The sequence below is a fragment of the Balaenoptera musculus genome, chromosome 7 (genome assembly GCF_009873245.2).
Source record: "Balaenoptera musculus isolate JJ_BM4_2016_0621 chromosome 7, mBalMus1.pri.v3, whole genome shotgun sequence".
In the NCBI taxonomy this organism is placed as follows: Eukaryota; Metazoa; Chordata; class Mammalia; order Artiodactyla; family Balaenopteridae; genus Balaenoptera; species Balaenoptera musculus.
Window position 1 is genome coordinate 56,905,834 of NC_045791.1, and position 20,730 is coordinate 56,926,563.

The 20,730-nt window shown below is 51.5% G+C and overlaps 1 protein-coding gene across 2 annotated transcripts; it reads left to right on the forward strand.

Annotated features, from left to right (window-relative positions):
- Positions 1 to 912: 912 nt before the first annotated feature.
- HOXD4 (homeobox D4) lies at positions 913 to 20,301 on the forward strand. Of its 2 annotated transcripts, XM_036857981.1 has the most exons (5): positions 913 to 1,339; positions 11,829 to 11,854; positions 14,056 to 14,162; positions 15,920 to 16,265; positions 16,796 to 20,301. In XM_036857981.1, the coding sequence occupies exons 1-5, from the start codon at positions 1,239 to 1,241 to the stop codon at positions 17,137 to 17,139; spliced, it is 924 nt and encodes a 307-aa protein (XP_036713876.1). In that variant the 5' UTR covers positions 913 to 1,238; the 3' UTR covers positions 17,140 to 20,301. The 2 variants fall into 2 exon arrangements, with proteins under 2 accessions (XP_036713876.1, XP_036713877.1); XM_036857982.1 differs by lacking the exons at positions 913 to 1,339; positions 11,829 to 11,854; positions 14,056 to 14,162 and having other exon boundaries at positions 14,710 to 16,265.
- Positions 20,302 to 20,730: the final 429 nt, after the last annotated feature.

Below are 20,730 nucleotides of genomic sequence, written 5' to 3' on the forward strand. Positions count from 1 at the left end.
AGGGGAGACTTAAACAAGGGGTTTCAGAGGGAATCCAAAAAGATTGCCTCTCCTCTAACCCAGGACTGTTCAGGAGGATGTTTCTGCTGAGGAAAAGGATAGGCATTGGGAGTTCAAACTATTATTGTGGAGAAGTTGACAAGTACATAAAACCATTTCCAGCCTTTGAGCTGGTTGGCAATTCTCCTACCGCAGAAACTGGAAGAAATGGGAGGGACCCCAACTTATGTAGGAGAGGGTTGGTGGGGGGAGAGCACATTTTCTTGGCCTGCAGAGCCCACGTTTTCTGCGCAAGGTCAGACAGGCTGGCTTGCCTGGAGATGAGAGGGGCAAAAACCGAAAGTGCTTGTCTGCTCTTTCAGAGCGGCCTTTTGGTGAGGTAAGGGGAGGGGAAGCCAAGTGAGGGGAGAGTTGGAGGGGTGGCTGCCAGGATCACCTCCCCAGGCGAGCGCGGGGGGCAGTACACCGCACTCATTCTCCCTGTAGCACAGCGCCCAATGAGAAGTTTCTAGCCAAACCACCAAAAGAAAAAATAAAAGGAAAAGAATTCCTAGAAAAAGGAATCGTGAAGGCAAGAAAGGCAGAGAGAGCAGTGGAGAGGGACATAGAGGAAGAAAGAGAGGAGGGAGGGAGGGAGGAAGGAAGAGGAGGAGGAGGAGGAGGGGGAGGAAGAAGAGGAGAAAAACAGAGAAGAGGGAAGAGGAGAGAGAAAGAGAGGAAAAAACATGGCGCTTGCGAGCTGTATGTGCAAAATCCGCAAGGAATTGCAGTAAATTCCTTTTTGTTTGAAGAAAATTTACAACTTGGTAATAGACCTTTTTATGACCTATTTGCGGTCGTCATTGGCTGCGGCTGGTCATGTGCAGGCTCCGCTCGCCTTCACGGCCTTTTTCCTGATTTCCCAGGCGAATTTCCCCCCGCATTCTGCCTTCCTAGAGCCTCACCCCCTCTTTTTCTAACCTTTGTCTCCGCAGAGGTGGGCTCCAGTCGCCGGCTGCGGGATTGCGGGGTCCGCGGCGGTCTCGGCTCCCGCCCGGCGCCCAACTTGGCCCCGCCGCCCCTTCGCCCCGGCCGCGCCGCTGCCGCCCCCGGAGCCGGTGGGGAACCCGGCGGGCGGGAGAGCCCGGAAGGAATCCGGGGCGCCGAGGCCCCGGCCGGCGCCGACACCGCCCGCCGGGAGCAGCCGGCCTGCTCTGGGTGACCGAGCCGCGCGGTTCCGACGCGGCTCCTTCTCTAACATGAGCGGGTCCCTGCCGCGCAGAGAGCGCGTAGCCCGGCAGCGCCTAGTGGATTACAGCAGCCGCCCCGGCCGACCGCCGCCTCCAGCTCGGCACCTCCGGTAAGAGCCGTCCCCTCCCCGCGCCCCCAGCGCTGCCACCGAGAAGCTCGAGGCGCCCACCCGTTTGGGCAGCTCGGAGATCCCTGCCCGACCCCCTCCCCTTCCCCGGGACCTGGGAGTGGCTGTCTGCGCCCCCTGCCCCAGATCACTCCATCTCGGAGCGGGCGTCCCCTGGGGCCCCGGGTGGGGTCCGGCTGAGCTCAGAAGTCGAAGGGAAGCCCTATTTCCTCTGGAGATTATGGGAGGTGGATAGCGGCATAGATGGAGAGCCCCTCGATCCCCACCCTGGGAAGAGTGTGCAGATGGTTCCTGGATGTGTCAGCTTTGCTGGGGGTCACTAAAGGCACTCTGTAGCATAGAGCAGTGTTTTGCGGTTTGTCTGTGGTCAGAGGTACCTGGGAGGCTAACAGGTGTGTTTTGAGGGTTGGAGGTTGGGGGTGGGGTGGATTCTGTGTATCCAGGATGTGCTTGGTTTGTTAATCTAGGCTTTGATGAGTGATGCTAATTTCTAGGGTTTATGGTTTATTGGGCCTTGTATATGAGATGGAATTTTAAATGTTAACTGCTTCTCTAGTTCTTAGATAATTTTTGTAACAATTCAAGAAAGGTTCCTCACACATCTAATAATCTGTCAGGTGAATTTGGATTATTCTATGCCACAAAATGGATGCATGTTTTGAGAGGTAGTAGTATCACAAAATCTGGTGCAGGTCTTGGGGAAAAACCAAGAGACATTTCAGAAATTCGAAGCATGTCTAAGTTCAGACATCGCGTGTGTTTCTTATTTGCCGGAGTGGGAAAAGAGTAGATATTTTGCTCTCTAAGTGTACTGTCGTGGTGTGTGTGTGTGTGTGTTGCCTACGAATGAATATTATATAGCAACATTTCCAACTCTACTTCAAAATTACTGGACCAACATATCTATGAGTCGAAAGAAAATTATTTGCAGAAAAAAATGCTATTTTTTCCCACGGATTTTGAACGGCACTTGAGGATGCAGTTCTCAAATCCTATTGCCTATTCTCTCGTGGACACGTTGTGAAATATTAAAACCTTTGGGACAATCTGCCGCATTGCGCATGAGGTTGACCTGCGCGCGGCGGAGTATCGTTTTTTCAAGCACCCAGAGGAAAACCCTAACATTTTAATGTTCTCCCAAATATTCCAGTGTAACCGTGTTGGCCGTAAAAGCATTTCTGAACAATAAATGACATCTTTGTAGAAAGGTATTTTTAGTAATTAACGACGGAATCATGAGAGTTTCAAAATGGAGGGCCACGATTAGTGGCCAGTTGACGTCTAGCAGAATTGTCGTGGATCACTATGATCACTAACAAATTAGAAACTCTGAGTGATTTTTAAATCTGGAACGTCTGTATTTTGTAAATATTTCTCTATTACGGTACTGCTGAGATCATTCTTTCATATTGGTTTAGAGCATTACCTACTGAAAAGCAGGGCCCTGGTCAGGGGCTCACAAGGCCCTCCCCTGGCAACTCCAGAGCCTAAGGAGCCCCTAGGTTGCCTGAAAGCTCGGTGGGGGTGGGGATGAGTTGTGGCCATGATGGCCAAGCCCTTGTGTTCAGAGCTTCAGTCGCCTTTCCCTGGGTTCGATGGCTGAGCGCGCCCAAGTGACTGAGAACCTGGGCGGGCTGCAGGTCCGATTACGCAGCAGAGGGTGACGTCATGGGCATGTATGGAGGACTAGGGGGCTCTTTGTAAGTCCCGTAGTAGCATTAAGAGCTTAAATGGTCAATTGCATCTAAGGGAATAAATAATCTGCAAATCACATTTGAACGCAGGCCATTTAGTCCAAGAGGAGACTAGTTAACGCTTTTGCCACTGCCAGAAATGCCCCCACTGTCCCGGTTAACCCAATTTTTAAAAAATTAAACGAAATTTAAAAAAAAACACTTGGACCCTAGGACCTCACAAGTGGGGGAGTAACTGTTAGCGTTCTTGGGCCGAACCTCTATCCCTTTGTAGATCAGGGAGCCGGTGGCACGTCCGGGCCTTAGTGTCTAAGGTCAGGCAGTGAGCTGGGCTTGCGCTCTCCGGGAGGACCAGAAAAATGCTCGTTGTTATAAATGTGGTCAAGCACCAGGGCTGAAAACCAAACGTATTTTCCTGTCAGATGCTCCTCCAAATAAATATATTTCGCCAGAATTCTGTTTTCCGAGCTCGAGAAGCAGGGGAAGGAACAAAGACAGTATTTCACTCTGGACTGGCAGGCAGCTGTTAGAGGTATTTACGGCCTTGCCGCAGTGCGGCCGCCGGGCAGGGCACGCGGGGGCACCGGAAGCTGGGGAGAAGCCACCAAGAACTCGGAATTCCGATTTAAGTCCAATTTAGGGCCACTTTTCCGGAATTGGTGTGAATAGATACCCTCTTTCCAGGAACTGGTCCCTTAGACTTAATAGTTGTGCAGACTGAGGGAGAAGTTGTGCTCGCTGAACGTAAGGTGGTTTCCCCCCACCCCGCCTTGATTAACGACTTGGGAGAAGGCGTGCACTAGATGTGAAACTGCTGATCCAAACGAAAACCTTGAGAGGGTTCACCGGCAACATGGCGATTTTGTTGGTTTGGCGCAACAGGGCTTGCAGATCAGAAAGGACGTTTGAGGTTTTTAACACAGGTTTTCCTGAAAAAGTATGCTTCCTGCCTCTCTAAGATGGGGCGTCCAAGCGCTTCTGCAGGTAGGCGCAGAAGCAGTGCGCGGTGCCTCACACCGCCCAGCACTGCGCACAGCTACCGCACAGCTCAGTGCCCCGCAGCGCCTGCCTTGCCCGCTTGCCTAGCGTCCGGCGCATGTGCAATGAAATAGCCCAGTCTGGGGATCCAACCAGCAAAGCACGGAAGGGGGGAGGGGGCGAGTGGACTCAGAGCAGGAAGATATAACCCGATCTCTCCAACTCCTCCCTCAGGATTCGCCACTCATCTTTCCTTTATTCCAGCCTTCATTCTAAATATAGTCAAACATCTTGCCCTTGACTACGTTATTTTCAATCATCTTGACTCACCACCCCACCCCAATTTAAATCTGTACTTTAGAAACAGTCTGCAAATGCGAGCTAGTGGCCAAAAGGAAACCAAATCTTCTTTCAAGGTGTTAAAATAAGCACACACACATATATTTTTTAACACCTTAAAAGAAGATATAATATATGTGTGTGTGTGTGTATATATATCTGATCCTTGGGTAAGTGTATAGATTTTCTTCAGCCTGGTGCTTCTGCTTTGGGAAAAGGCCTTTCCTCTTGGCGCCTGTTCAAACCGCCAAACTTCAGGCCAATCCTTCAGCCGGACCATTCCCAGATCTTGTTACGCCAGCGCAGCACGTTCGAGGGCTCTGTGGGGACCACTGGCTCAGCAGACAGCGGTCAAACAATAAATAAATAAACGGACAAACTGGAGGGCTTTTCCGCCTGGGCTCGCCTAATTAATGGAGGATGCACGCTCCTGGGCCGCGAGCTTGTTGTCAGTGCTGCGGAGGGAGGCGGCCTCAGAGCCCTCTCAACTCCTTCTGACCGCCCCACGGGACCGGAGGACCAGCTCGCAGCCTCTGGCGCGGGAAGACCTCCGCCCGCGCGAAGAAGCCCGGGCCTCGGGTTTCCGGGGCTGGCGCAGTCCCCCTGCTCTGCTGTCTGGGGCCTTGTCCAGGAGGAGGCGCTGTAGGACAAGCGTCCTGTGGGCTACGGAGGCGCGGGAGAGGTCCCGGGCGCCAGCGGGCTTGGGGAGGGGAGGACACGTGACCCCGCCCCTCCGCCCCCGCCCCCGCCCCCGCCTCCGCCAAGTGTTTTCCGCCTGCGAGCAGAGTTGGCTGTGCTGCGCCTACACCCAGGGGCGGCTTCCCGAGCAGAGGCAGCCCAGAGTCCCGGGAGCCAGAAGGCAGGTTCGGGGGTGGCGGGCCACCTCAGTTCCTCTGCCTTCCCGGAGGGGGCGCGATTTCGCGCGCTGGGCTCCTAAGAGCAGGAAGAGTTAGGGTCCGGTGGTGGGGCAAGCTGCGCCCAATCCCAACCAGCACCCTAATTTGGGCTGCTGTTCTTGCCACTTTCCTTTCCCGTAATTCCTGGTACCTAGAACCGGCAGCCTTGAAAAGCCGAGCGTTCAGCCCCTCCTCCCTCAAGCTGACAGGCCTCGCCCTGGCTCACCTAGAACAAGGCCTGCGTCCTGGGACTCCCTCGGGCCTCCCTCGAGGCTCTGAGATCCAGGGTGAATCCCACTGACTGTGCGGCTTGAGAACAACGCAGATGCTCTTGTCTCCCCTTTTCCACACCACCCATACACTCTTCTTTCCCTATTGTGCCCATTTCAGGCCTTTGGTGGGCTCCATGGCGTATTGCATGAGCTGTGACACCCAACTTCAACGACTGGCTAGGATCCAACCCCACTGTCCCTCGTTGCCTACTGGCAGCACAGTCTTTTGCCTCCCTCTTTTCCCTACTTTAGGGCAGTGATTCTTAATGAAGGCCTGCATTCAAACCTCTTGTTTATAATGCAGGTTCCTGTGTTTCATGCCATACTTAACTGAATCAGAATGTCCAGAACCTGCAGTTTGTAAACACTCTCCACCATGGCAATTAGGATGTACGCTTATGTTTGAGTACTGGTCAAGGGTCTCTCCTGCTTCTTCTATGGTTCTTTGGTCTCCAGAGGCCAAGTTCTCTCTACCATTCAGCAATAGCCATTCCCCTAGGTTTGGGGGCTCCCTCCTTAATTAGGTTTTCTAATGTCACTACCCCATAAGCTGACTAGTTGCTCCCATATAGGGAAGGAGACATTGGTCCCTTGCTAACTTGGAGATTTTTTCAAAGAGGCGAGTAGGTTCTGGGTACAGACCTGCCTTCTTTCACATACTTATCACTTACCTGCTGTGTGACTTTAGGCAAGTAGGGCAAACTCTCTGGGCTTGTTTCCTCATTTAGAAAGTAGGGATAATAAGAGTACCTTCAAATGTTGTTATGAGGATTTTTACTTATGTAGCACTACTATATGCCCAGCACTACTCTAACTACTTTACATACATTAACTCACTGATTAAGCACTTAAAACAGTTTTTTTTGGCACAAGCCAAACATTCAATACCTGTTTCGACCACATATTGAATAACAAGCATTCAATAGGAGTTCCTTATCATCAGTATCCTTTTTCTGTTCAGTAATCAGGCCTAGACTTTTAGAGCTGAAAGAGACTGGTTCACTCACCTAATCCTTGAATTGTACAGAGAAGACAGGACGAGGTTTGGTCACAGGAGAACATGGATCTGGGACTTTTCCTTTTGCTGTAGTGGGCCTCATAGGCCCCGCTCCCTTGGGTCTCAGTGTCTGGCCCCTGCCTACAGGTAGACTTCAGGGCCAAACCTAGGAGGAAAGTGCCCCTAGCTCCTCAGTGGGCAGGTGTCAGGTAGGGGAGGCTTCACACCCACACGGGCACATCTGTGACTCCTACAGAAGGCTCAGGCCTTACCACAGAGCAGGCCCTACTTTCCACCTTCTGGAGTCACCTTCTCCACCACCACCCATCAGTCGCACCCACTAGGCCAAGCATCCTCTTTTACAGCCCCAGGGCAAGTACCCTCTTTTCAGTCTCTTGAAAGCTGGGACATGGTGGGAAAGTAAAAGGCCAGTGAGCAACAGCAAAGGAGGCAAGGAGTGCCCGACTCCCCCTTAATCTGCTTGTGTTCCAAGATCTGGGCTCCAGGACCGTGGCTGAGCCACAGCTCCAAACTTGGGCCACAGTGATGTCAAGGTGTGTCTTAAAGAGGCCTATGCCCCCCAAATCTCCATCAGCCCTTCCCATTTTTTAGATTTATATCTTTTAAAAAGAATTATATGTATACTATTTCAGGCTATAACCCACACATATGCGCGCGCACACACACACACACACACACACCCCGCAACCAGGTTCTATGCCTTAGCCCTGGCCTCCATGACTTCTGAATATAGACTTTTCCTAAGAGGGCCTCCGCAGCCCTTGGTCAAGCTGCTTCTCTTGGCTTAACCAGGAGTCCACCTGGGTCAGATTTTCTGTCCAAACCCACCTAGTCTCTTCTGCTATCAACCATGTCGGGCAGAGTTTGGCCCATGAAACCGGGCAGTGCTGTAGCCACCCAGCCACCCCCATCTCCTGTGCCATCTAACCTCTATTCTTTGTTCTCAAAGGACTTAGGTGACCCCCCAGATCCTGCTTTTCTTGGGACTGCTGGAGCCTTTTCCAACCTCTTGCCCTGCCATCAGAGAGCCTGCCCCAGAGGCTGTTCTTTTGGATGCCACATCTCAATGTTAGAGTCGTTCCCTCTGGGGTCACCTCTCCTTCCCAGAGGACACCAAGGCAGAGCTCCAATGAGCAGACTCCATTTAGGGGGGAGGGGTGGGAGTAGCAGGAGAAGTGGTCCTCTTTCAGTGATGGGATATAATGTCAGGAATATGGAATTATATTTCTCTCCTGCTTGGGACTCCCTGTTCAGCCCTTTTCTGGCTCTACCGCCAGCCTGTGTCCCTAAGTGCCACGCCTGGCAGTCTTTCTTTATCTGCCCCCAGCCTAGGGGGTTCATCCAAAGTCCCATCCCCACCTATCCTGGTTGTGCAGACAGTTTAAGGGAAGAGTTCAGTACCACTTCTGGGCAAGAGGCCTCGTGAAAATCAAGGTCAGGATATTCTTTCCTGGGCCACATAGCAAGGGCCCTTAGGGTGGGCAGAGAGTGGACCTCAATACATTTGGAGTGCAGCTGATGCCTCTTGGGGCCCCTTCAGTCTCTCTTCCTTCCTGGGAGCAGCTCTGGCATCTGAGTTCCTTCAGGGAACCCTAGCTCATGGAAGGTGTCTGAGCAGGAATTCCCAGGACTGGCTTTTTCCAGCCCAGTGGGGAAGGACAGTGTCCAGAGTCTCAATTTACCCAGAAACCAAATTCCTTATAGGTTTTTAAGAAGGCCCCCACCCCACCTCTTCTCCCCGACCTCTTCTTCAGGACTGTTATCACCACCATTGAAAGTCCTTGGAAAAACCCCAACAAATTGGCCCGAAGTAGTCTGCTGTTCTCCCTGGTGCTTAGCCTTCTTACTAGACAGAGTTTGCTCTTCCCCATCTGCACTCTGTCATTCATCTACAGAAGCCCAGCATTGAGGGCAGGGGCCAAGGAAGATTGGAGGAAGGTAGACACTCTCTCCTTTAATCATGTCACCTGGCTGTCCTAAGACTAGAAAGTAATTGAAGTTGTCTGCCTCAGTGTCTTCCTTTCTTTTCTCCTTTTCCCCTACGCATAGCTAGTTACTTTGCTGTTATTATCTAAATGTACAGAGTAGGCTATATAATTTTATTCTTCTTACGAAAGCCATAGTGAATACTGCAGGCAAGTCCCAGTTACCATTCTTTGTCACCATTCATTCAAAAAATATCTACTGAGCCCTGCGTAGGTGTCAAACATTGTTTCAAACACCATCTCCTCAGCCTGGTCTTCTCTTTACATGGCCCCTCCCCCATAAAAAGCTCATAACAATTGCCTAGAATGTCATAGGTCCTTTGATTCATTCTCTTTTATTAACTTAAGGAAAAATAAAGAAGGCTTTTCCCAACCCCTCAAACTTATGTTATTTTTTACAGTGGATTAACGGAGGCTTGTTTTGAAGCTGCTCACTTAGTGCTAATAGAGTCAGAAAACACTTTTTTAAAGGATTGATCTTTACTCATATTTTAAAAACAGATTCTACCAACTGTAAAAGAGAAAGGTACTCCTAAGTGGCTAATGGGGGGGGGGGAGGGAAGAAATAGATGCCATACATCTAATAGCCTCCTGCCTTCTAGCCAGTGAAAGTGAAATCAAGAAATGGCTTTAGAAATGCACGGAGAATGGGTGGAAATTAGGACGCAAAGAGATTTTTGTGGAAAGGAGTCTCTTTCGTGGGCTTGATGGGTTTGCTGATGAGAACTTTTACCACTGAATTTGATTTAGAAATCATATACGTATATGTGCTCTACAAAGCTACACAGAACACCCATTCTTTTAATCGGAATAGTCAAAATCATATGTTTTCACACTGTTTGGTAGCAACTCTGGCAGGCTATGGAAGGATGTTGGGTGTCAATTCTCTTTTCACTCACTCCCCTTGGTGGGAGCTGGGGGCGTCTTCCCCACCCCCACCTACCCCAGGCATAGAGTGGCACATTCTACTCCATGGATCAGCGCTGGGCCCAAGCTCCTTCTCTTGACTTTCGCAGCAGGAGAGCCCGCTGCCTCTCCCTCTCTTAGGCTCTCCCTCTGGTGGTGGTGGAAGGGTAAGGGGGCGGGGAGAGAGGATCCCACCCAGATTTGGACCCCCAAGCCCTGTGGTTGGGACACTATGGGACTGGGGACATCTGACTTCCTGGATTTGGGTTCCTTGAGAGCCTCACGTACTTCCTCACACCCTGTCCCCTTCACACCAGGGCTGTTTTATTGTTTTATAACCTTCTTTAGAGCTTCAGTCGCCAAAGATGCCGATGGGGCTATTCTCCACTTTCTCACTTTACCAAACCCCAAGTCTTGCTGTTTTAAGCAGTTTGGTCACTTGCAAAGGCTTCCCTTCCAGATCTAAGCAAATTATAGAAACCTCTAGGCATGTGGCTACCTTCAACTTTTGCTGAGCTCATTCGCAACAATACAGAGCCAAGTGTTAACTCCAGCTACCCCCCCACCCCCAAGCCCACCCAGCGTCTCCCCAACCACCCTTTACTTATTGAAGCTAAAACAAAATCTCAGATAACTTCTGGTGTAAGCAAGTAAGAAGCGGCCTTTGGCTTTCCTCTTTATTTACCACATCCAAAGCTAAAAAATGATTGAAATAAAGGAGTTGATGGTACTCACAGCGGATGCAGCCAAAGAATCATAAGACATGCCCATCAACCAGCCTTTTCCAAATAACACTATCTCCCAGTCTCAATAGACATCCCTGAAAAGATGCTATTTGAAAAGCCTGGGGTATTGATATGAATATGACTCCCCCCTTGCATCCTAGATATTTGGAACTATTTAAATGTGAGGGAACAGTTGCAGTGAACCTTTATTTAGTGAATAAAAGTTTAAAGCGGAAGGTTATTTATGGTTCTGCCAGAGGTGGAACCTGAGTGGCTATTTACGAGCACGTGATCCCAATAAACTTTGTTTTATGGCTTGAGAGTTGACAAGCCAAAATATAATTCCCACCATAAATTAGGTTAAGAGCATACAAGTGCAGATGCTTGGTTCCTGAAGCAGCAATAGAAAAGTGAGAGGCTCCAGCTAGCGCCGGGCTCAGGAGACAGGTCTGCTCCCAGCTCCCCTGCCCACTAGGAGAGAAAACCAGTAAGTCACTTACTACTTTTTCCAGGACAACTCCAGGGGTGGGGGATTTCTCTGCCCCATCTTTTCCACCTGGTGTGGGGAGAAGTCCCCTGGAAGTTAATTTTAATTTTAGCTTAAACCTAAATCAAGAAATAGAATGGGAATCCTGGTTTTCTCCTCTCCCTTCTAGACATAGAAAGTTAGGAATTGAGGGCTCCCACCTCACAAGAGGGACTTTCTGTCTCTCTCCTCCTCATAATGGGGCATCTGCTTCTGAAGTGGAATAAAACGGGTAGTCTAGGTGGACAGAGAGAAAGGATAAGGATGGAGATGGCTCTGCCTTTGTGGTTTCTCAGAGAAGACTGCCATCCCAGAATAAAACTAGAGGAGACTGAAAACTTAAAGCTGGACACCAGCCCCTGTGAGGATCACTGCTTTGTAAGATTGCTTTGTGGGTCCTCCAGCAAAAATGCTGAGGAAATGATGTCATATCCATAGAGCTGGATAACAGTCTAAAGCATTGCCATTTACCTTTAAACCCATCGGTTTTCCTCTTCCTTGGTTATCATTTGGGTCCTCATTTCCCTTGGAAATTGCTCTTTGTTTTGAATTAGAGCAGAAGTAGGAAGGCAAGACCCAGCCTTGCCTGGTCCTTCTTTGGGAAGGAAAAGACAGTTTTAGGGGAGCGCTGGTTGGGGCTGGGGAATTTGAAACCAATCTGAAATTGGAAAAGGGGTCTGAATTGCTCCTAGCGCGAGACAGACGGGGAGCTGGGGCAGGGGACAGATGCAGCGGCTAACCCCCTCCCCAGTGGACCTGCGCCCACCCCGCCGATTGTGCAGAAGAAAACACACAAAGGCCCGTTTTCTCCTCGCTTCCCGTTTTCCCACCGGGGAAACCCTGTTACAGACAGCCTGAGTCGGGCCAAGCAAAAAGTAAGGTTTTGCTCAAGGGGTGCATAGAGTGAGGGAGGTGATGGGGGCCATACTCTCCTACCTCGTGGGTCTGCCCTTGAGCATTGCAGTCTCCCGCTCCGCGCGCGGAGAACTTGGCGCAGTTCCTGGGGGCGGGCACCCGAAGCAGGAGGGAGGTCTGGGTATTGGCGGGGTGTCTGGGCCTTGTCATTTTTCTGTGTATCATCTATCTTTATTACCCTGTGGAATTTAAGTGACCCCCGTTTTCATTGCAACAGGTTCGGGACCGTGAGAAACCGCCGCTGTAAGTACCTTCCCGTTTCTTCCGAATCGCGAAGGGGCGGTATTGATAACTGGGGTGGTAGGGGCGAAGGGCCGCGCCAGGGGAGTGGGCGGGTGGAAGAGCAGCCCTGCCTCCCCAGGCCTGGCTGTGAGAGGGGAGCTCGAGTTGGAGGTGGAGGATCTAAGTTGGACTCCTGGAAAGATTTTCTGGGGCCTGGTTTACAGTCACCTAAGTAAGGGAACGGGCTGCGGCCTCTTGGGCTGAGGCCCTTGTCTCCTTGGGCCTCCCTGGACCTTCCCGGCCTTCCCAGGCCTCCCCAGCTCGCACAGGTGCAGCTCCGCCGCAGCGAACGCGTCTGTGAAGAGCTTGCAGCTAATTAGCAGCCCGCCCTATTAACAAGTCGCGGCGAGAATCGCTTTCTGCTCGAATCAACCTGCTGAACACCCAAGCAACGCGATCCCCCTTTGCCGCCCAGCCCAGCTCAACCCGGTCCAGCCTGGCCCAACCTTCTCTAGTTTTTTATAAAAAGAAAGAAAACAAACAAACAAACAAAAAACCGCAACCCTCTGTGGCTGCGGGTGTGTGGGGTTGGCCGCGTTCCGGGAAGGGCTGCGAATTCTGAGCTTTACGTGGAAGTCCCTCCTCCCCCCCTCCCTAGGCCCCAGCCCCAGCCGCGGCGGTTTGGGCCCTGGGTTGGGGAACTCCGGCCGAGCGAGGAGGGAGGGATACGGCCCTTCTAGTTCACCTCTGCTTCTCTGTAACTGCAATTTGAGGATTTCTGCGCCAGAGCCGCTAGCGTTGCAGGCAGACGTGGCCGGGGGAGGGGTGCGGGGGGGGCAGAGATTCTTGGGGTCTTGGGCTTGGAAGTTTGGATCTTTCTGAGTTGCATATGCCGCCGAAGACAGGTACATTTCTGAGGAAGACTGTGAAATCTCCAGGAAGGCTCTCTCATTAAGATGATGGTAGTGGGGAGAGAATCAAGGAAAGACCAGTGGCCCCTCCCTCATGCAAAACGGAGATGATTTTATTTTCATAGGAGATGGAATGTGCGAAGATGTTAGGAACCAGGGACCCTCCCTCCCTGGTGAGACATCCTCTCTCTAGGGTCCGGGAAGCTAAGGCTTGGCTCTGGGCCAGGTTTCTGCCCTCCAGGCTGGGCAGCCTAATCGACTCCCTGGGGGGCTGTGTCCACCCCCCAGGAGTGGAGATTCCGCCCAGTACATAGTTCACCTCTAGGAATCAGGCTGTCTCAAGTGAAACAGGGCTCAGGGCTCCAGGCTGGAAAATCCGGTGTCCCCAGGAACTCCTGGTCTTGCCCTCTTCCTGAGGCTGCCCTGGCTCTGGGTGCTTATCTCTGTGGATGCTCCTTGCCTGCAAACCCACGATCAGCACCCTGTAGCTGAACACAGCACAAAAAGCCGGAGACATCAAAAGCATTTGTATGGGCAGTTGAGCGGGAGGTGAATATTTAACGCTTTTGTTCATCAATAACTCATTGGCTTTGACCTGTCTGAACAAGTTGAGCAATAAGGTGAAATGCAGGTCACAGCGTCTAACAAATATGAAAATGTGTACCCTCACCCGGCTCCCCACCCGTCCCAGCAGGCTCCCCCAATTTGTCTGGATAAAGCCTAGGCCCAAGGTCCCCAGGAAGGCAGGTGTGTGGGAGCTCTTGGCATTAGAGGAAGTTGGGGGGAGCCCCCCTGGGACAAGGGAGCTGGGTGTGGGGCAGCCTCAGAGCTCTTGTTAGAATTGGCACCCAGGATATCCCTACAAAATAGCCAAAGCACTGGAACCAGAGGATGGCGGTGGGGGAGTGTGCGGGGAGCGTGCACAGTGCAGAGTAGGAGAAGCCAGCCAACTTTGCCAGGCAGAGGGGGGCTCCACCGCACCAGGCCCAGGTTGAGGCTTGAAAATAATTTTTGAATCATGAGGATAAAATCAAAACAATCAAAAAAAAATTTAAACACCTCTAGCCTACAGTCAGGGATCCAAAAGCCCCACCCGAGCCCGGGCATCCCTCTGCCCCTGAAATCCATCCGGGCCCTGAGTGCTCTTGGTGCCCTGAACCGAGGGGTGAGCCCTGGACTGCGCTGGGGCGGGCACTACTCGTGAACTTTTGTACTCTTGTGTGCTGCTGTCGGCAAAGCAAAAATAATGAAACTTTGTGATATGTTTGTAAATGATTTCGAATGACCCCTTGCCCTGCCCTTCACCATTAGTGCGCTGGCCCCAGCCCAGGGCAGCTCGGTGCCTGCAAGCAGCGCCTGCCTCGGGGTCTGCAGCAGCAGCCGGACGGAGAGGCCAGCCGGGCTCAGGGCCCTGGAAGGTAAATGCGCGACTTCTTGGAGAAATAGCTTTGTCAGCCAACCTGGCTTGCCCAGACAGTGGGCAGAAGAATGAGCAGAGGATATTCCCTCTTGCCTCTTTTTCTTCTGCCATTGAGGGCATTTGCTCCTTTCTGGAAAATACCACTTGCTAAGGGAGTGGGGGTTATGTGGATCCGGAGAGGGGGTAATAAAGCCGCCATTTCTGGGATGGATTATTTTTCTTCGTTTCTTTCTTTCTCAAGAAGACTGTCCTGACTCCTTGGCTGCTTGGTAACCCCGGCCCTGGTACAAGGATGGGGAACTCGTTGCTACAAATTGCCACCAAGCGCTTCAGGCTACCTGAACCACCTCTGAAAGGCAGGGTGGCTGCGCTGGGCTGGTGGCGGCTCCGAGGAAGAGGCGGGGGCTGGCAACGGTCTGGGTACTCGCTCTGGGTGGAACCTGGAGGTAGTAACGTTGTCTATATATACCCTGTAGAACCGAATTTGTGTGGTATCCACATAGTCACAGATTCGATTCTAGGGGAATATATGGTCGATGCAAAAACTTCACATTTCTCCGCAATAGCCAGAATTAGAAGTGGAGGCCAGAGGCAGCCGGCGGGTCAGTCGCCTCTTTCTGTTTTACTACCTGGGACTCCAGGAAGATCGTCTGAGCCTGGTGACATAAAGCAGCCTTTTCCTGGAGAAGCTCCTCACCTTTAAACAGGGCCCGCTGTGTAAACCCCTAATTGGTTGCATGAATGCAGGGCCAAAGGGTTAGGTTTGGGGGCACTGGGGAGCAAGGTGGAAGTCCAGGTCGCCCCAGCCCCAGGCCTGCCCTCCAGGGGCATAAAGTTGGAGGGTGCCCAGCGAAGGGGCTCATTGGCCGTTACTGCCATGTGAGAAGAAGGTGAGCTGGGAAGGAGGAGTTTAGGGTCCTTTGGGGTGCATTTGGGTGAGCTGGGGGTGCCCTCACCACCTTCCTTGGCTACTCTTCAGCTGCCCTGGCTAGAGCATCACGGGGGCTTCTTGCCATACCAGCAAGGCCAAGATTTGGCTGGAAACACCCCGGCCTCGAAGAAAGCTTGGCAGTTACTCATTGCCTAATTTGATTCAGGCCAGCCAGATTGTAGTAACTTTTGGGTGACCCTGATGAAGACAAAGCCGGGATTCGGCCTTTGTATGGCAGAGTCCCCGCTCCCGCAGGCTGGGCGGGCGGGAGTCCTGCCTGCCTGGGGTTCTCTGCCCAACTCAGAAGCCACCTCTTCCACCTACTTTTTGATGCCATGCACCCTGACAGATATGAGGATTCATTCCCCCTTGAACCGTGCCCATTTTGGGGGGCTGATTTCAGGCGGGGTGAGTGGCGAGGGCACTGGAGGTTAGCAAAGTCAGTGGCAGACAAAAGCTGGGGTTACCTGTGGGGAATGAGAGTGCTGGGAATTAGAACTACTTTAACATCTGGCGGGGGCCCTCAAATGTGCCATGGCAAGTCACTTGATTACACGTATGTTATTTAGTTAAATTTGTGAAAATTATGAGATGCTCACCAACCCGGTGATAAACTCACTCCCTCGCTATTGGCTGGCCTGGTCACATGGCCGCCAACTTTATTCAGTTGACAGCAAGTAGGAGGGCCCTATGGAAGGAGAAAAAAAGACAACACGAGAAAAATTAGTATTTTCTACCTTCTGAAATTAATGGCCATGAGTTCGTATATGGTGAACTCCAAGTATGTGGACCCCAAGTTTCCTCCGTGCGAGGAATATTTGCAGGGTGGCTACCTAGGCGAGCAGGGCGCAGACTACTACGGCGGCGGCGCGCAGGGGGCCGACTTCCAGCCCCCGGGGCTCTACCCACGGCCCGACTTCGGTGAGCAGACCTTTGGAGGCGGCGGCCCCGGGCCCGGCTCGGCACTGCCCACGCGGGGTCACGGGCAAGAACCCGGCGGCCCCAGCGGCCACTACGGTGCCCCGGGAGAGCCGTGCCCCGCGCCCCCGCCCCTGCCCGGCGCCCGGGCCTGCAGCCAGCCGGGCGGCCCCAAGCAGCCGCCCCCTGGGACGGCCCTCAAGCAGCCGGCCGTGGTCTACCCGTGGATGAAGAAGGTGCACGTGAATTCCGGTAAGGCACGGACGGGCCCAGGACCTCTCAGTCTCCACCCCAGCCCGGCGGCCTGGGCCCCGTGAGGGGGTGCGAGTGGGTGGGGGCGTGTGTGGCTTCAATGGGCGCCGCAATTACTCTCTCCATAAATTTTTATAGCCGAGGGAGCAGGCCGGGACCATGTGGCTGGCTGCTTGGCTCTGGGCGCAAAAGGGGGTGGAGATGGGGGTGGGGTGGGGGAGGACTCCATTTTCAGAGCGGAGGGAACGCGGTGGAAGAGGGGATTTCCAAAATGCCTGGGAATTCTGGAGCTGGCGGTGGGCTGGGGAGATGGGGGCACGTTTGGGGATCCCCCCCGAAAGCTCGGGGGAGCAGGTGGGTTCGAGGGCGTGGGTGGGAGTGAGCGTGTGCGCCTGGGAGGGCGGGCGGCAGGGAGTGGGCCAGGAGCGCGCGGGGAGGGCCCGGGCCGCGGGGCGCGCCAGGAAGTGAGCGGCAGTGGCCGAACCCGAGGCCGGGCGCTGACCTGACTGTGCGGTCTGTTTGTCTCGCAGTGAACCCCAACTACACCGGCGGGGAGCCCAAGAGGTCCCGGACGGCCTACACCCGGCAGCAAGTCCTAGAACTGGAAAAGGAATTTCATTTTAACAGGTATCTGACGCGGCGCCGTCGGATTGAAATCGCTCACACCCTGTGTCTTTCCGAGCGCCAGATCAAGATCTGGTTCCAGAACCGGAGGATGAAGTGGAAAAAAGATCACAAGCTGCCCAACACGAAAGGCAGGTCCTCGTCGTCGTCGTCTTCATCCTCCTCCTCCTCTTGCTCCTCCTCAGCTGCCCCTGGCCAGCATTTGCAGCCGCTGGCCAAGGACCACCACACGGACCTGACGACCTTATAGAAGTGGGGACCCTGGGCCCATCCCTCCCTGAGCTCCCGGCTGAGCCGAAGCTGCGGGGGCAGGCCGGGCCTGCTGTCACCTCCCTGGGCTCTAAGGTACTGTAGGGTGGACCTGGGACAGGCAGGCCGCCCTCGGACTAGGTTAGCACCCTGCCCGAGGGTAGCCCCCTCCCTGGAGCGGGGATGGGGGTCGGGGGGGCGGGATTCTCTCTCTAAGTATATTATCAAATGGCAGGAGCTACTGAGAACATAAAACCTTGGCGAGTCATTAAACTCCTGAAAATCTCCGCTGTTGGATTTTGAATTTGCAAATGAAGGTTGGATGCTTTATCCCAGTGTGAATTTGGACATCCTCCCCCCCACTCCGCCCCTCCAGGGATCTTTGTGGTTTCATAATGTGGGCGTGTTGAGGCAGAAGGTTGGCCACCCTTGCGCTAGGTGCTTTCAGTGGAAGCAGGAGGGTTGGGCCAGGATTTCTGAACTTTCTGGGTTGTCTGTATAATTTCCAGTGTGAAAAAAATTTTTTTTTGCTCCCAGTGGCCCAATACCCAAAGAAATGAGTCTAAGAAGGAAGTGCAAATGGGTTGTTTTATGTTTAGATTATATTTGCTTAAATATTTATTTGTTGGGGAATTAGGTTGCAGAAATAACTGACATTTTATTGCCAAATAACTTACCATGGTGAAAGGGGCTGGGTTTCAGGGAGCAGAATCAAGAGATGCGTGGACTGACTTCTGGCTGTATCCGGCATTTTGAACTCCACCCCCTCCTCACTCCCCGGAAATGTGTGTAGGGGGCCCTTAACCCTTCTAGAGGGAAGCAAAGGATCCACTCAAAGTTGAGTTCCTGAAAATATATTTCCACATGTGCTTTTTTCAGCACTGTGCTTACAACCAGTTCTGGGTGATTAAAGGAAAGGGAAAAAAGAAAGAAACAAATGGTCCAACATTTTCCTTCTGGGGAAAGAAAACAAAACCTCCGTGTTCTGGGTCATTAGATAATGACTGAATTTTCTGTTCCAACTGGATTCCAAATGTCCCCAAATAGCCCATATAGCAGTATTTTATAGGCATTGGTGTATGGCCTATATGGGAGAGGGAATGTGCATTGGAGAGAAAGTGGGAAGGTGAAGAAGTCTTGCTGTAAAAAAATGAAAGAAAAATGAATTGAATCTAGAAGTCCACAAAAGTTGGTCTTAGGGTTTTTTCCCTAAGTTTTAATTTTTTTAAAAAACAAATCTGTGGAAGTTTTCCTCAACCCATTAATTACGAGCAGAATTTGTGAAAGTATGAAAGTTTTCAGGCCCTCTCCTCTCCCTTGCCTTGAGAGCAGTGGTTTAAAAACAATCACTCTCAAACAACAGGAGAGATGCTCTTTAGTCATTTTTCTTATGCTTTGCCTGGGAAGGGTTCAAAGCTCACTTTTCTAAAATGTTGACCCTTAAGGATAAGGGAAAGAGTCAAAGGTAATGGCCAGAGTTCATAGACTCAAATGAAACAAGGCTTCAGAAATTTAAACCGCAAAGCCTCGGGCTCCAAAAAGAAACCCCTGGTTGTAGCTACCGAAAAGTCACAAAAGTGAGGAGGGAGAGGGGGTGAGCTTGAAAGGGAGATTCAGAATTGGGGCTATTTTTTCAGTGCTTGAGAACACTTTAGAAGCTTTCAGAGGTACTTTAAAAAATATATTTAAGTGTAGGGGGGGAAAAAAGACTTCCTCTACAGGCGTGTTCTTTGGTTCTGTGTCTCCTGAGAGCTGAGGGCAGGTATTCACTGGAGTCCCTAGGCTGAAATTCCACTTCTCTAAAGTGTCTTCCAAGCCTTGCTCTTTTGTATTAGACCCCAGGGACAGCTCTTTGTTCCTCCTTGGGGTGAGCCTGGCTCTCAGACTTGCACATGGCAATACTTGAATATCGCCACGTCGGGATATTAAAGATGGATATTCCTGCATTATTCGCATCATTGTTTCTATGACAAAAAGCACAGAGTTCATACATAGTCAAGACGTCTTTTTTCTGATGCCCTCACGTTGAGAAGCTGAAAAGGTATTTTACTGAAGTTCGGCTAAATTACAGAATCAGGTTCATCCAGAGGACAAATTTTCTATTCGATTAGCTGTATTTCAGCCAGGAGGACTGACCTCTAAACCCTTAACCTTTTGGACTCTAACTACCCTTCTCTTCTTTTTTTCCCCCTCCAACATGGAGAGCAGTCTTTGGATGTAGGATTTGAAAAGGGCCGCTATCCTTAGGCAAGTTGGAAAGTTGCTCAGATTCTTTCCTAAAACCGGAATCTGTGAATACATTGAACCTTCTCCTTGGGAGGGGGTAATATATATTTTCACAACATCCAACTACATATGTATTGCAAAGATATTATATAGATTTCCCCCTTCCCAGAAGTGCAGGTTACTCACCCCAGCTTCAGACCAAATGCCAAACTACTTAACTGCCTTCACCCCTGCCCCAGAGGAAAGCCAAGAGGCATGTTTTGATGAAGAAAACCCAAGGTCCTTCTTAAAAATAGCCCCACTACTTTGGAAAGTAACTTAATCAGAGAAACAACTTGTTTGTTTATAAGTCTCACTTCTCTTTCTCCTCTTCTAGGGATTGTCTTTTGAAATGTTAATGGAGCCTGGATGGCCCAGAGGGCGGCCCTCAACCCTGAGGTCCCAGTCGGACCACAGCGTCCATTTGGGCCCACAGGAGTGGGGCAGGGAAGAAGCAGGGCCCCCCAGTCACCTAGGGCAGGGAAGGAAATGAGTTTCCATCTGGGAACGTACCCTGGAGAAACCTAGATGTAGAAAGCCTCAGTGCCCATTTGCTTGTATTTGTTTCCAGTTTGTTCCCCCAAATATGAGCCAGAAGTGTTTGTTTTGAGTTTTTTCAGTGGTATGTTGGGGTTGTGACTGGGAGGGAGTGAAGTGTTTGGTGAGGACATTGCTCCTCAGACTCCCATTTCACTTTGTCCATTGCAGCCTTTTGTTGGGAGATGACATTGTCAGCCCCATGGTGTCTGTTCACACAAGATGCTTTTTTAATAGAATTGACCAATGTTCTGCTGCCACTGATTAAAGTATTATTTATACTGATTGTCGCCTGTAGTTTTGATGTAATTCATTGATCTATATTTGAAATAATAAAAGGTGTAGCGAAATCTCCCTCCTGTTTGGTGCCTCCACAGAAGCATTCTTCATTAGGTCTTCTAAAAGCTAACATCCAATATAAACAATTTATTATTTTCTGTAGTGTGCCTGATGTGTGAAGGTTAAACTGTGTAAGGCTTAGCAGTTCTACCATTTCCCCACTCCCCCATACCTACACACTCCCAATTTGGCCATCATATTTTGTGAGAATTGGGAAGCCTAAGGCTGGATTCAGGCTGCAGGGGGGTGGACATTATTTTTTAAAAGGAAAATAAGTAACTTCCCGGGCTAAAAGGAGGCTCCAGTTTGGCTCTCTGCATGGCCGGGATCAGCCCCAGGCCCCCTCGGTCTCTCTTTGTGACATGGTGGATGAGAGAGATCTCCTGGACCCCCAATTCTGAGGGCGTGTCTGGTGCTGGGTTCTGGGCCAACCTGGGGCTGGCGGGTGGCT